Source organism: Chanos chanos, chromosome 8, assembly GCF_902362185.1.
Source record: "Chanos chanos chromosome 8, fChaCha1.1, whole genome shotgun sequence".
NCBI lineage: Eukaryota > Metazoa > Chordata > Actinopteri > Gonorynchiformes > Chanidae > Chanos > Chanos chanos.
In genome coordinates this window covers 38,317,333-38,331,636 of record NC_044502.1, presented here as the reverse complement: position 1 = coordinate 38,331,636, position 14,304 = coordinate 38,317,333, and the positions used below count along the sequence as shown (strand labels likewise).

The 14,304-nt window shown below is 37.5% G+C and overlaps 1 protein-coding gene across 1 annotated transcript; it reads right to left on the bottom strand.

The window, feature by feature from the left end:
* Positions 1-2,503: 2,503 nt before the first annotated feature.
* Positions 2,504-14,304, bottom strand: LOC115817860 (proline rich transmembrane protein 1B). Its single transcript, XM_030781001.1, has 2 exons — positions 13,699-14,304; positions 2,504-3,697 (listed from the first exon to the last, which is right to left on the bottom strand). Exons 1-2 carry the CDS (start codon positions 14,080-14,082, stop codon positions 3,554-3,556), a joined length of 528 nt encoding a protein of 175 aa, XP_030636861.1. The 5' UTR covers positions 14,083-14,304; the 3' UTR covers positions 2,504-3,553.

Here is a 14,304-nt window from a genome sequence, read left to right as displayed (position 1 = left end):
TAATGTTGTAATGCAGTGGCTGCAGACTGAAGGGCGGTTCACTCATGTCATTAATAACTCATTCAATGCTGACTGAATGATGCTCTGTTTGCTTGTGATTAGGGGGTTGTGCAGGCCGCAAGTAAAACAAACATGTGCGGCGTTCCTGGAACCACTCTCGTTGATAATATCTGCTTTTTGAAAATGGCTCATCATCCTGCTGGAAGAGCTCATTGCTGGAGGGCAAACTGAAGCAGAGAAAGATTGTGGCTGGTTAGCCACAGATCAGATGTGCTTCTGCATCCAGACCTTGTGCAACATCAGGAGGCTGAAGGTGTTTCGAGAAAATATTTTCCACGCTTTCACGAGGCAGCACAAGTCTAGAACAGCACATCCTGAGGCTCTCATCAGCATGATGCAAATAAGACCAGGATTGATTGCTTTTTGTAAAAAAAAACCCTTATATTTAGGTCATTGTATTATTTATTCCGTTAAAGTTTTATTGAAATATCTGATGTTGAATATCTTTTTTTTTTTTGCAGTGAGAGCAATTCCAAAGGTCAGTTTACGCAAACGGGCAAGAAATTTCTCATGTGTTGAATCTTTTCTCACGGTATTCTTGTCTCAACGGATGGTATATAGCGTGTTTTTTTTTTAATCCAAATTGGATATGTTTTCATAAGTTGGGTGTATTCTTTGGCCTAAGGCTTAAAAAAAAAATAATGAACAATGAGTAGTGCTTCCTGTTCAGTGGGAACATTTTGTTCCAGCCATGCTCCAATGCACCCAGTCTGACCTCCCAGGTAATTATCAAACCAGCCTTAAGCCATTATACATGTAGGTCTTCGCTGAAGTCAATTTTTTATGATAAATACACTTAGAGGGTTTTAATACTCTTATTTTTAATGTGCAGAATACTGAGTTCAAACTTAAACTATGCTTGAGCTCTTCCTTCCAAAAAAAAATGATCATTGTAAAAAAAAATGTAAACTGATGAACCAGATCATTGGTTTGCATAGGTGTTGGTGTATAACGTGTAGTCAATTTCAGAGATAGAAAGAATAACAGAAAAAAACAGTTGCTAAATGCCAAGTCAAATACCCAATATAGAGTTGCCACGTGTTGATAAATAGACACGTGTCTTGTAGGGATTGAAGGAGTGGGGCTGATATAATCTTGTCAGTCTCGTCAGTAGCTCTGTGTCTTATCTCCCTCTCATAGTCTGCACTGAGCATCAACTTTAAGACAGTCAGCACACACATGGAAACTTAATGAAAAGATTGTTGGAAGAAAAAGAACTGTGTTTGATCTCAATCCTCGTCAAATCCGTCAATGGTAATGCTTGCAATAACACGCTATCACAGTTGCTCTATCCTTCACATTTAAAAGGCAACTGTTGTTAAAAAGTGAAAGAGAAGCTTGCTTACCTGAAAAAAAAAGAAAAACAAACAAAGCCAGTTCTGCCACACCCTACCTTGCTTTAATATGGGTCAAGCACAAAACATAAGTGATGTAATCATGTGCCCTCCAGTTGTGAGAAGGCCACATGAATAACCATCACATCCATGCCCACTCACCTGCATAACCCCTGACAGTTCTCTTTAGTTTGTCCCAAATACTGGTGAGTGTCATTTTTTAAAGAAAGCACTGATCCAGTCAAGTACATGATAACACTGCAAAGGTGCTGTCATGATCCCAGAATGCAAGCTTTGAATGCAGCTATATATATATATTTTTATATTAGTTGACAAAATAAAGAGCTAAAACGGTTCTGTTTCACTTGACAAAAATAATTGATTTGTAGATTTTGGACATGGTGCAGAAATGATGAAATATAACAGAGAGTGTTATTTGTACACCCGAGGATTTCGTAGAGCGACAAAATAAATATTGAAACATTAACAGAGCTTTCGTCCTGCACAACCAACAACTTGTAGGGAGAAAGCACTGAGCTGAACTGAAAGAACAGCATTTGAAATTGATTCATCTGATGAGCCTACAAGAAATTAAGTCTGAGGCCTAACTGAGAGTCCTCAAGCCTAACTGGGAATTTCATTTATTTCGTCAAGGTGGTATTCTAACTTTCGTCTGGAAGTGTTGGAAAAAGGCAAGGACCAAGATATTCAACTAAATGGACAATTAGAGGAACCTGTTGTATTTAATATTTTCAATGTTTATCGTGATATGTGAAAGTGAAACACATGTTTCACATTCAGCAACAACAAATTTCAAGACAAAAATACAGAAATCAAATCAAATCAAATCAAATCAAATCCAATGAAACTTAACTCTTTCTTTTTCCTATCACAGCTTTCAAGGATATTAAATCTTTGCCAATTCAGTAAACTAATGTGTCTTTTTTTTTTTTTTTGCTTTGAACAATGTAAAAAAAGTATTCGTCAGGTGGCTGACAACAAATTTATTGCTTGTTTTTAAAGCCTAAGTAAAAATCAGTGAACTATTTACTGCAATTTGTGAATAACAACTTCACTTACTGAATTTCAAATAACAACACCTTTCATCATAATGTTTAAGGCTTTCAGATTTATTAAATCATTTGTTTATATATGTTTTTGTTACAGTGTATTCACTTATGGTATAAACTTCTATTGTACCAAACAAACGAACATTTATAGGATGTTCTATAGTAATCTTCCCCATAAAATACAGAGTATGAGTGAAACTAAACTATATTGCATATACTCATAACAAAACATATCAAAATGATACCGGTGGGATTTGAAAGAAATTAAACCTAATTAGACTTAGCATTAAAATACAATGGTTTGCTGTGGCCCTCTGCATAGTCTTGCAATGTTATGGTTGTAAAATGAAGCCTAAAAATGTAATGTATCTTGCCTGTGACTGTGCAACAAGCATAAAATACCTAACTTAAGTTAGAAGTTCACGTGGCATTTGGTTTACATGGCATTTAGTTTACACGGTTTAGTTTACTCAGTCGCACTATAGATCTTATTATGCTAGAATATAACTTTTTTGTATACATGGGTGTATTCATATACAAAGCAAAAGCCATTTGCATATTTAAGAAAACACATTATAGATATTTCCCACTTTGGAAAAACTGTCCTCTTTTTAGAATGATCATAACCTTAGGCTGTCCTAATCTGAGTGAACTGAATGAACTGTGTTTCTCAATCAGTGTGTATTTTACATTGCTAAGCAGGTAGCTGCTAATTGTGGGGGAAAATGTATTTTGAAATGCTGATACTGATATTCTGCGATACAATTTTTGAAATATTGAAAAGAGATGGTTTATTAGATGAGATATATATTTATGTGTATATGTCTCTTTAAACAAACAATTTAAATGAATTTTGCATCCAAACCACTATATAATGCCCTATAAGACCTGATGCTAAACAAAAAGCAGCAAAGCATGCAAATAATTTGACAACTGTAGAATGCAAAAGCTTCATAAAGGAAATGAGGGGAAGACAAAAAACATATTGGACAAAACGTACAACATTTTTCTTTGGAATATGGTCAGCTTCAAATGGCTTCTTTGTATAAGGCCAACATATGCATGATGTTGCCAAGAGCTGATGGCAGATCAGTTCCTGGCAACTGTGACAAGGATGATCCACAGAACGACTAAGGTGATGCCAATCCCCAGTGCAGCGTGGTTCAGGTTTCGTGCGAGTCGGGAGCTCCGCTCAGCCTGCTGCTGGTTCCCCTGGTTATTAGCATCTCGAGTCTAGAAGAGCAGAGAGAAGAAAAGGGATGAATATGAGTGAACAAAACTGAGAATGACATTCTGGTTTAGAGCCTCAACTGTGTAGGGACTGTGAAAGAAAAAGCATAAAAAAAAGAAAAAAAAAGACTGTGAATAGCAGCATAGACTCTGAATGATAAGACAGTGATATCAATGTATCTCTAGACCTTTGATGATGTCTCCAAAGCACGTGGTTGCATCTGACACTCTCTAACAGGAAATGAAAAACCAATGTGTAGTGTGGGAAACAATTAGAAACACAACTTTATGCTCGGTTCCACAGGTCTTCCACGGTTCATGAAGAATGAAGAGGTACTGAAAAATAACTGAAAGTACCAAAAAAAAAAAAAGGTACTGAATGGTGTCAGGAAAAGACAATATTCACACTACTTGTATGATAGGAATCTTTGACTTAGTTATTACCACTACAGCTCATTGCACAAATAATCTCTTTTTTTTTTATGTCCAATGGGGCAATAGAGAGATTATATTTTAAAAATGTAATCTGCACTACCACCCCGTTTTGGCATGTCTTTTTCTTTTCTATTCTACTTTAAAAGAATGTTATTCCATGTGGTAATATTTATAAGATTTACAGTGCTGACAAGTAGATCTAAAGAGGCAAAAACAACATGTATAGACAAAAAGTAAAAAAAAAAGAAAAAAGTTATATAAAAGACTTCCAGGAAGGAAGAAAATGAGTTATCAAAACAGAGGTGAATGCAATGGGTGGGGCATTATCGTTGTTATACCTGTTTTTCGTTCTGGTCTTATTTGAAAATCATCAGACTCTTTCAATTTCATTTTTTTCTTCTGCAGACTCATTCAGTTATTGAATTCGTGTGTGACATACCTAACGGCGTTACAACAAACTAACATGGAACACTCTGACAGTTACACTACTGTCTTTTGCAGCTGCTTGTTCTTACCAACCGAAAGTTTCTCTTGTTTTTGAGGGCAGACTTTCCTCTGACGTATGATAACTGAAACTAAGAACAGAAATTATGCTTAACAATATTTGTTCCTCTCTGTACAGCATTCAACTCCGCTGTAAACAGTTGAGCACAGAAGAGCAAGACTGGGTGGAGATGTTACCAGAAGCATTTCCTGCATTGTCCTTGAATAACTTGTTTTTTGCATAAAAGAATATGTTGATAGAGACAGCCAAGAGCCAGTACACTTGTGGTTTCTCAACATGTTTTACCTTTCTTTATACCAGCACTCCATTCTGTGTGGATAACCAGAGTAAGCTAACGACAGACTGAAACAATGGCAAATTAATATAGAACTTGAGTGGTGACACTTATTGCACAGACAGCCACTACATAGCTCCATGCTTGGTTTGTATTCCTCCTGTCTCGGAAGTCACTTTGGACAAATCTGCTAAATGAATCAATGTAAACGTAAATGTAAACATAGATTATAAACTCACTCCGGGTTTCACCACCGTGCCTACATATTCAGTATCATGTATTTTTTTTTTTTTATTGTAAACAAGTCTTAACCCCGTGGCTGTCGTTTCTTGATGACTATGGTGAACTAATATTTTATTACTTTTCACTTTTAAGAAAATGTATTGTTCTTTGGACTTTTTAATTAATGTTAAATGCATTGGCTCAGCTTCCAATTCTTGGACATGACCAAACAGCCAATAGATGGTAGGAGGAGACAAAATTGAGAGAGAGAGGGTGCCACAGCTTTCTGTAGCCACTGTAATAGATAAGCCCAGAGAGAGATGTTTAGAAATCCCCGGTGACTCTTTCTCCCTTTCACTGATAACGGACACTGTCCGTTGAAATATGATTTATTCGAATATATTCAGTAGATCCTATTGATTTACTCTGTAAACATAACTTGAATAACAAATTACTGCGACTGAATCAGCAGAGGTATGGACAGAGAGAAAAAATGCATGTGGGGCGTGTGCAAAAGGAAAGCAAACAGTTGCTGTAACCACATTCAAAACAGATGGTTGATTTTACAGATCAACTATCTGAGTACTTCACCAAAACAAAAAACTACAGAGAGTCGATTGATAAGATATCCAACGCAACCCATTTCTACATTGTTTTCACAGCGAAATCCTGCTTTAAAACACTAGTTATTTACCTTGTACATGATGCAGTCTGGAAGAAAGGTTTTTGAGACACTATGGTGGGTCTATATTTTGGGGTAAATCAATGTGTGTGACCTTTTAACAGGGCTATTTGCCCTTTTCAACACTTGGGCTCTGTACAACCCTTCTTTAAGCATTTATCTGTGCAGTTTTTGGATAAACACTGTAGATTATGTTCTTGTACAAAAAAACAAATTTTCTGTAAAGGAAATAAAAAAACTATATTTTCAAATGTTGCTCTGTGTAAGTTGTCTACCTCTCCATCTAGTTGTTTTGATTTTAAAAAAAAAACAACCATCAGGGTATATTTTCATATTACCCACTGATCATTGATCTTTAATGGTTAATTACATGGAGTGTGTACAGGGAGTCATTCCAAGAGGAAGTTTTTTTATGAGACTGTGTTGATAAAGTTCCCTTCTAGATATTGATATTGACATATCCCTGTTTAAGCATTGAGGCCATTGATTTTCAAAGTGCTTCTTATGTTATGTAGGGAGACATTACTCTACTTATTTAATGAGTCAGAACACACTTAGAGGCAATATTTTTTTTCCAGAACCGAGAGCAGCATATCTCTATGGAATGTTTTAAATACCACTGCTTTGTCCTGATGAGAGGAAACAGGGCATGAACTCTCAGATAGCCACTGTGCTGTGACGTTAAAAACATGACACTTCCCAGACAGTAGAACTGATCTGCTGTGGATGAATAAGTTCGCTGAACAAACCAACACAAACATGCATGCACATACTTTGAACTGAGAGGAATTTGGTTGAAAACGCTTCCTCAAACTTTCTCATATTGCTGAATGATTTTGCAAAGTGCTGCATGTGAGAAACATGTGGTACACAAAAGAAAGGTCTCATTTCCCTTAATTTTGGGCAATGCTATAAGCCTTAGCAGGAGGCAGCTTGTTAAAAATGAATGTTTCTCTAGCAACTTGACAGCTGATAGTGATTGTGTGGGAATGTTCAGAGAAAGTAAGTCTAGTGGTTCTGACTGAAGTTAAACAGAACACAAATGTATGTAAATAAGACTGTTCTGTAGAACTTATCAACAGAGAAAGTCACATAGAAAATGGCAGTGTCCTATCTTTTGACTTTTCTACATACAGAGCAGTTATTGAAAACAATATAATGGTCACTCTCACTGTATCATGACTCTCAAACACTGGTAAACACGGCAGAACCCTCACCCTAAAACACACGAATGCGCACAAAAACACACACACACACACACACACACACGTGCACACACACACGCACACACACACACACACACACACACACACACACACACACGCACACACGCGCGCACACACATGCTCGCGCGCACACACACACCACGCTATAAAGAGGTTCTTTCTGCTGTCTAACTTTGCCCTCTTGTTCACTGTTCATTTTGAGAGGGCCCCACTGTGGAGTCAGATTCCAGTTAACTCCCCTCCCTTTCGTACTTCCCCTCCCTTGTACTTTTTCTCTCTCTCTTGCTTCTCCCCCCCCCCCCCCCCCCCCCCCCGGCTCCCATTTTCTTTTTCTGACTGGAACAGCCCGACTTACACAGGTCCTTGTGTTATGGGTAGCATTTTAAAGGAATGGAAGAACAACTCTGTACTGAACACAGAAACAAAAAAAATACATCATTTCTACTTCACTTTTGGAAGAGGAGTGTTGATGCATACTTTCTTTATACGTTGCCAATCAGCAGTAACAGTGAGACTGGTAAGTTTGGTTAGTGTTTATCAGTGCTCAGGACAAGCCCCCAATGAAGCGCATAGCTATGCCATGAATCAAGTGAATGCAACGGTCACCCCACCCCACAAGACTCTCAAGAAGCCCCCCTGCCAATTACCAGAGGAGGAAAATTACGAAAGTGCATCACTCATCAGAACATCTGTGAGTGATTCACCTTCTGTCCAGCTGACCACCAGAGGCCTGGCTAATTGGATTTGATGTTTAGTCATTCAGTCATGTGACAAGAATTTCTGTAACGTCTTTATCTTTCCCAGAAAAACATTCATCAGTCAAATGTAATTTTTGATCATTTGCAAGCGATGCTTAAGTGAAATGAATTCATCTTTAAGTAATGACAAACTGTAGGACTGCTCCCTTAAAGTCGACTAGTCGAATCATTTGTCGGAGACCCGTCAGTCGACCGAGATTCTTCAAAGCCAGCAGTTTTTTTTTGTTTGTTTCTTGTTTTTGTTTTTTTTTGGTCATTCAGTGTGCATTACAATAAGCGGATAAAACAGATAGAAGGTAACAAAAAATGCACAGGGATAACATTTCAAAGAGGAATTATATGCGATGGACTGGCGACCTGCCCAGGGTGTACCTGCCTTTCCTCCAGCGAAAGCTGGGATAGGCTCCAGCACCCCCCGCGACCCTAATTAGGGTAAGGTACTTTGAAAACGAGTGAGTGAGATAAATATATTTTTATATTCTAGCAGGGCTAGCTCGCACGCTACTAAAAAAAACCACGTCACAACATGTGCTGATGGTTAACTGATGAGAGCAGCTGAAACCTGAGGTGGAGTGATTGGTAAACTAGGCTAGCTATAACTAAGCCTCAGAAAAAGTCTAAAGTATGGCAGCAGTTGAAACTTTTGAGGGACAGCCTCATGCAAGAATTCGCTTATCACTCAACCACAACGAACATGGCAAACCAGTTGAAATGGGTAAGTGGCATAGCTAGGCGGCCATCGATAAACAGACTGAAGACTTTGCTTTTTCGCCTTAGAAATTTAAAATCTTAAGTTGCAGATGTTTAATTTGTTTATTTATTATTTCACACTTAAGATTTAGGCATACAGTAGCTTAAGAAGTTATTATTTCATAGAGGGCAATGCCGTGAATTTATTTTATTTCAGTTTCATTTGTTTATTCATTTAGGCTACACTTTGTTTTTAATGTTTAAAGCGAAATAAAACAATTAGGCTATAAGAGCTTGATTTAAACAGTAATACATGTGCACTGCCTGTCTCCTTATTCTGACAAATCCATATGGTAGCCCGACCTTATCAAAAATATGTTCCCATGACACTGTTGCATTTGACTATGTTAATGTGGTCGAAATCATCACTGAAACTCATGCCAATGGATTCTCTGATCGCCAGATAGTCCATATGAAAAAAGTAGCGAATAGTCGAATCTTTGTATTGAGCAGCCAAATCTGATTCGACTGACAGAATTCCGAGTTGGGTACAACCCTAATTAACTGTTTGAATGTAAAAGAACAGCACAGAAAGTTTCAGGCAAGCACTAACTATCAGCAGTATTGCATATAACACACACACACACATACACACACACACACACACACACACACACACACACATATATATATATATATATATATATATATATATATATATATATATATATATATATATATATATATATATATATATATATTCCTTCATAGCATTATTAGAAATTATCTGCCTTGTCATCAAATGATATATCATGACAGACGTGGTATAAAAAAACTGCCATTTCACTTGCTTTTGAAAACCGATCTAACAAACTATGATGCTAATTATAACAAAGTGTGGAACTGGATGATGTGACCTGTGTGTCTAGTTGGCAATAGGTTTGACAGTTGAATAAAAACTGACATAGGTGATGAGCTATTCTACTGAGATCAATTCATAATCATATGTTTCCATTAAAAGGCGAGATAACTGTTCATCTATGTTTGAAGCTACAAAAGTGTACAAACCTAAACTAAAAAGCAAAGCAAAGACATTCCAACTGATGTTACCAAATCCAGAGGTTTGTTTTTAGTGTATGCATGTGTGTGTGTGCAGGTGTGTATTTTCTGATACTGCAGGTACTTTTAATAAATTCATCTACAGTCTTCCAGCTCTTTGCTCATTCTTTATAATACTTATATTGAGAAATGTGTGGCTTACCCCAGTTTTGACAAAATCAGTGTGGAAAATGTTTTAAACTCTTAATACTTGCTCTCTCTCTCTCTCTCTCTCTCTCTCTCTCATGAGCTAATTTAGTCATCTGAATGGAATGTAAGCATTGTAGATTCAACAACTGAAAAAAAACAAAAAACAATGAAAACCAGCTGTGATTAGAAAAAGCTTCTATGTGAACCTATGGATAACAGATGGAGAAGAAAGAAAAAATACAGCTTTTTAAGCAGTGGTATCACAAGGTATTATGAAATTCTGTACTTTCCATACCAAAAAAAATTGAGTTTAGCAGGCCCTTATGTGCAGCGGTAAAATATGATGCTCACTAAACAGGCATTATGTATCCTTCCTCTTTGATTGCAAAGGATCATTTCCAGGATAAGAAAATGACTATCATGAATTCCCCTTTATCAGGAAAAACAGGATGTTCTCCTTTCAGTCTTCACTTTTCATTTTCGTGGCAAAATAAAATGGTCCAGGAAACAGTAGAGAAAAATAAACATTCTTTTTGAATGTGAACGGGATGCAATGTTTGAGAGTAATTCATTTATAACATGTTCTGTTTCTCGCACGCAGTGTTCACAATGGTACGCAACAAAGGCAAATGGCTGGAAGGCCCCAACTAGGGGGACAAATTAAATCCAGGGCAATGTCTTAGCACACAGAGTACTCATCAGGAAAACAGACAGAGGAACATTTCGGAGACTTAATGTAGGTTGTTCATGTAGGCTGCTCCTGAAAAATTCGGATTTGTCTCCATTTATGAACATTCCAATTTTGATATGTTTCAAAATGTTTCTATCATATTCTCTTAATTAAAAAAGAAAAAAAATATGTGGACTACAGTGTTATCATAATTCAGCAGAGCTTCTGTAAAATATTTTGAAACATTTCATTTTTTGGAAAAAAAAAAAAAAAGCAACATTCCCATACAGAAAAAAATGTTTTGAAATATCTTTTAAAGTGAAAGTGTCCAAAATATATGTGGAATATATTGTAAATACACTGCAATATATTTGCATTATTGTTCACATACATTTGTAATTTCGAAATATAGTTTGAAACAAAACAAAATATATAATGTTGTGTGAAATATATTCATTATATTCAAATTTATGACATGAAATGTAAAATATATGTCAAAATATATGTGGTCATGAAATTTGAGCTGACTGTAACTGGTGAAAATACTTCTTCAACTGTACATATTTCAGCCTCAGAAGCACCTCGTTTATACAGCTAAGAGGGGCCAAAATGTTCTGTTTTTTTGAGCAGTTTAGGAATTACTTCTACCTCCTCTTAATTAATATCCATTATTAGTACTAGAAAATATAGAGTGGGGAAGCCCTGTTCATTTAAAGAGCTTTGTATATATGCACATGATACCCACTTCTTTCAGTAAACATCATCAAGATATACTATATGATTCATTACGTGGTGTTAGTGTGAACAGAAGTGTTGAGTTTAACATTTAAACCTGGTCTTTTTTTTCTGCTTTTTTAAAGTTGATCAGAGACTTCATTATGATGTACCCTTGAACAAGCATGAATGGTGAAGTTGACAACTGGAGTGGGTTGTTACTGCTGATCCCTACTCATACTTTCACACACTGCTCTTGCACCTGAAATTCCTCTGACTCATTTGGGTTATTAAAGGCTTTTATGCTTTTACTTACTGTGCATTTACATAACTTTTTAAATCTGATCTAACCAGTGGGATTACTGGATAACTGTTAACTGTAACTAGCTGTTAATGTCGAAAAGGACTTGGATGTAAACATGTAGGTGCAAAAGAACATCACACTCCATCTCGACGCCCCCCCCCCCCACCCCCCCCACAGCCCCACACTCCCCACCCCCGCACTTCTAACACTGGCTCCATGTGGTCTGGGTGACTCATAATGGGCCACCTACAGTAATCTGTGACTCTGTTCCTTAACCCTGCCAACTGAACTTGTATCAGCTACAGATGACTAAGTGCATAGCCAGAAGCCAGGGGAATCATATTTTGAGGACACTGATCTTTGATTATTGATCTTTCCGGAACACATTAAAATGAAAGGATCTGACCATTCTTTCACTATTGCGCGCTTATTTTAAAATAACTCAATAAATGAATTTCATTTTGGAGGGGAACTGAGTTTCAAGATGCTAACAATAACTGCAAAATCAGGTAGTGTAAAAAGATGATGGTTATCTGGCCGAACTTGCTTAATAGAATAGTTGTTTCACATGATGCTGAGAAATGGGATTAAAACTGCATTATTATGCTTTAGTTTTCCATAAAAAGCACAGGATAGTGCCCTGACAACGGTCTAAAGCATATATGTGTTTCCTCAGATTCCAAAAGCTGCAACAGAATATTTCTTTATAATGGTGGATATATATTTTGGGATGCCAAAATTTGGGATGGTAAAATTCCTACATCCATTTACTTTGCTGTTATGTGTCTCTGAGTTATTATGAGGTCTGCTGTGAGTTGGGGTGCATACACAGGTTTAGTTTGGTATGTTGGGGGAATTTGTTTTCGCTTATTGCCCAGTGATTTAAAAAGAAAATCCTTATTTTGTGAGAATAATTACAATCTGAAATTTTTAGGATACTTTTCAGTATGTTTTAGGTATTTTTAGGTTCTCTCTCTCTCTTTCTCTCTCTCTCTCTCTCTCTCTCTCTCGCTCCCTCTCCCCCTCTTCAAAGATAAGCATAGAAAACAGCTGTGTTGAACAAAAAAAGCTTGGTTCATACTGGGGCCAAAAATAGCGAATGATCACAGTATCTGTAGTTACAATTTTCCACTCTTATTCCACAGTGCTTATTTTTTTAACATACAGCCACGGATACTAACAAATAGTAGTAGCATATAGCAATTCTCACCTTTCTCTTGTAATTGAAAGAACAAACTGGGAATTTTTATTTCATGCATGGAGCTATCTAAAGTGCCCCCCCATTTTGTTTTATGAAAGAGGGGAATGCTTGATAATGGCAGAGGCTCCTGATTAGAATTTCTCTTTCTCTCTCTCAGTCTCTCTCTCTCACCCTCTCTCCCTCTCTCTTTCTCTCTCTTTCTCCCCTCTTCTTCATATCTGAGGAAATGGGTCACAGAAACAAGTGTTTTTTACACAGTCAGCCACATCCTTTTGGAGCAAAATCCTCCCACCCCCTTGGTTCACAGCTTCATGTCTGGCTTCCTTCCTTTTTTGTTGATGGGCCCCCACCCCCGTCCACTTTTACTGGAAGTATCATACGTGTGTACTGAAGAGTTACAGTGCTTCCGGTAGTGACACAAATTCCTATTACTCAAACCTGACATTGGACATCTATGTGGATCTAACCTTCCCTCACATGTAGAGCAGTATGCAAAAATGAAAGCGTGCAAGTGTGTCAAAGCGTCTCAAAACCAATAGAACCCTTGCAGTGGATACAAGAAAAACAGTTTTTTTTTAAGTTATTAGGCAAATATATGCATATTGCCCATAAAATCAAGAGGCCCAGAAAATGTCATTTGATCCTGAAACAACACAAAACTTAACTTTGGACAATAGGACACAGCTTTGAATCAGTTAATATACAAATGTCTCAGGTGATAATCTATCGGATAACAGCATTGCAATTGTAAAAAGCCACAGAGATCAAATATATAAAAGAAATGTACATTAAAACACTAACTGGGACTATCCAAATGGGAAATTCAAGTGTTACCTTTTGCCATCCCAAGCCATGTCAAAAATTTCATCAAACAAAAAATCAGTCATGTTCCAATCAGTGCTTATTTTGAAGCTTTTAAGGTTTTGTCTTGTTAAGGGAGACTATTTAGAGTCAGAATTTATGCCTATTTATGTTTACATTCATATGAATTGCAGTTCACACATAGAGGTAGGTTAACATTTCAGTTTTAGGTATGGTTTACACATAACTGGATTTACATATGGCGCATACTCACCGAGATGGAGTAAATGAGAGCTGCAATGCCTAATGGTAAACAGCAGCACAACATGGTAAAAATGGAGTAGCCAAGATAATCTGGCAGGGGATTGGGCAGAGGGCCTCTGGCCACATAGACGGTGGGTTGGACCATAACAGCAGGCTGTGAATACTGCCCCGGGGGAACCTGACCCTGGGGGTAGGGTTGCCCGTAGGGGGCTCCTCCATAAGGCTGAGTCGGTGGATGGGCGGCTCCTCCATAAGGCTGAGGCGGTGGATAGGCAGCTGGGTAAACTCCCTGTTGATAGTCCTGGTAAGGTGGTGGTGCAGGCTGTCCCATGGCTGATTTCTCATCTGGATTCCAGCCTGGTGGAGGAGCACTTGATGACTTGTTGGGATCCATTTTTCTTTTTCTTTATTATCTGACTCTCTTTTGTAGTACTCTGTATCCTCTGAAACTCCCCTGTTAGGCAGAGCTTGTAGATCACTGAATGGCGTATGACTTTTGCTCTGCTTGCTCTCTGCTTTACTTTTGCTCTCTTGACTTTTCACTTGCTTCCTGGCTGAATCTTTGAGACCAGAGCTTATGTTGCTGAAAATGATCCCAACTCAGCCCTTTCTCTCT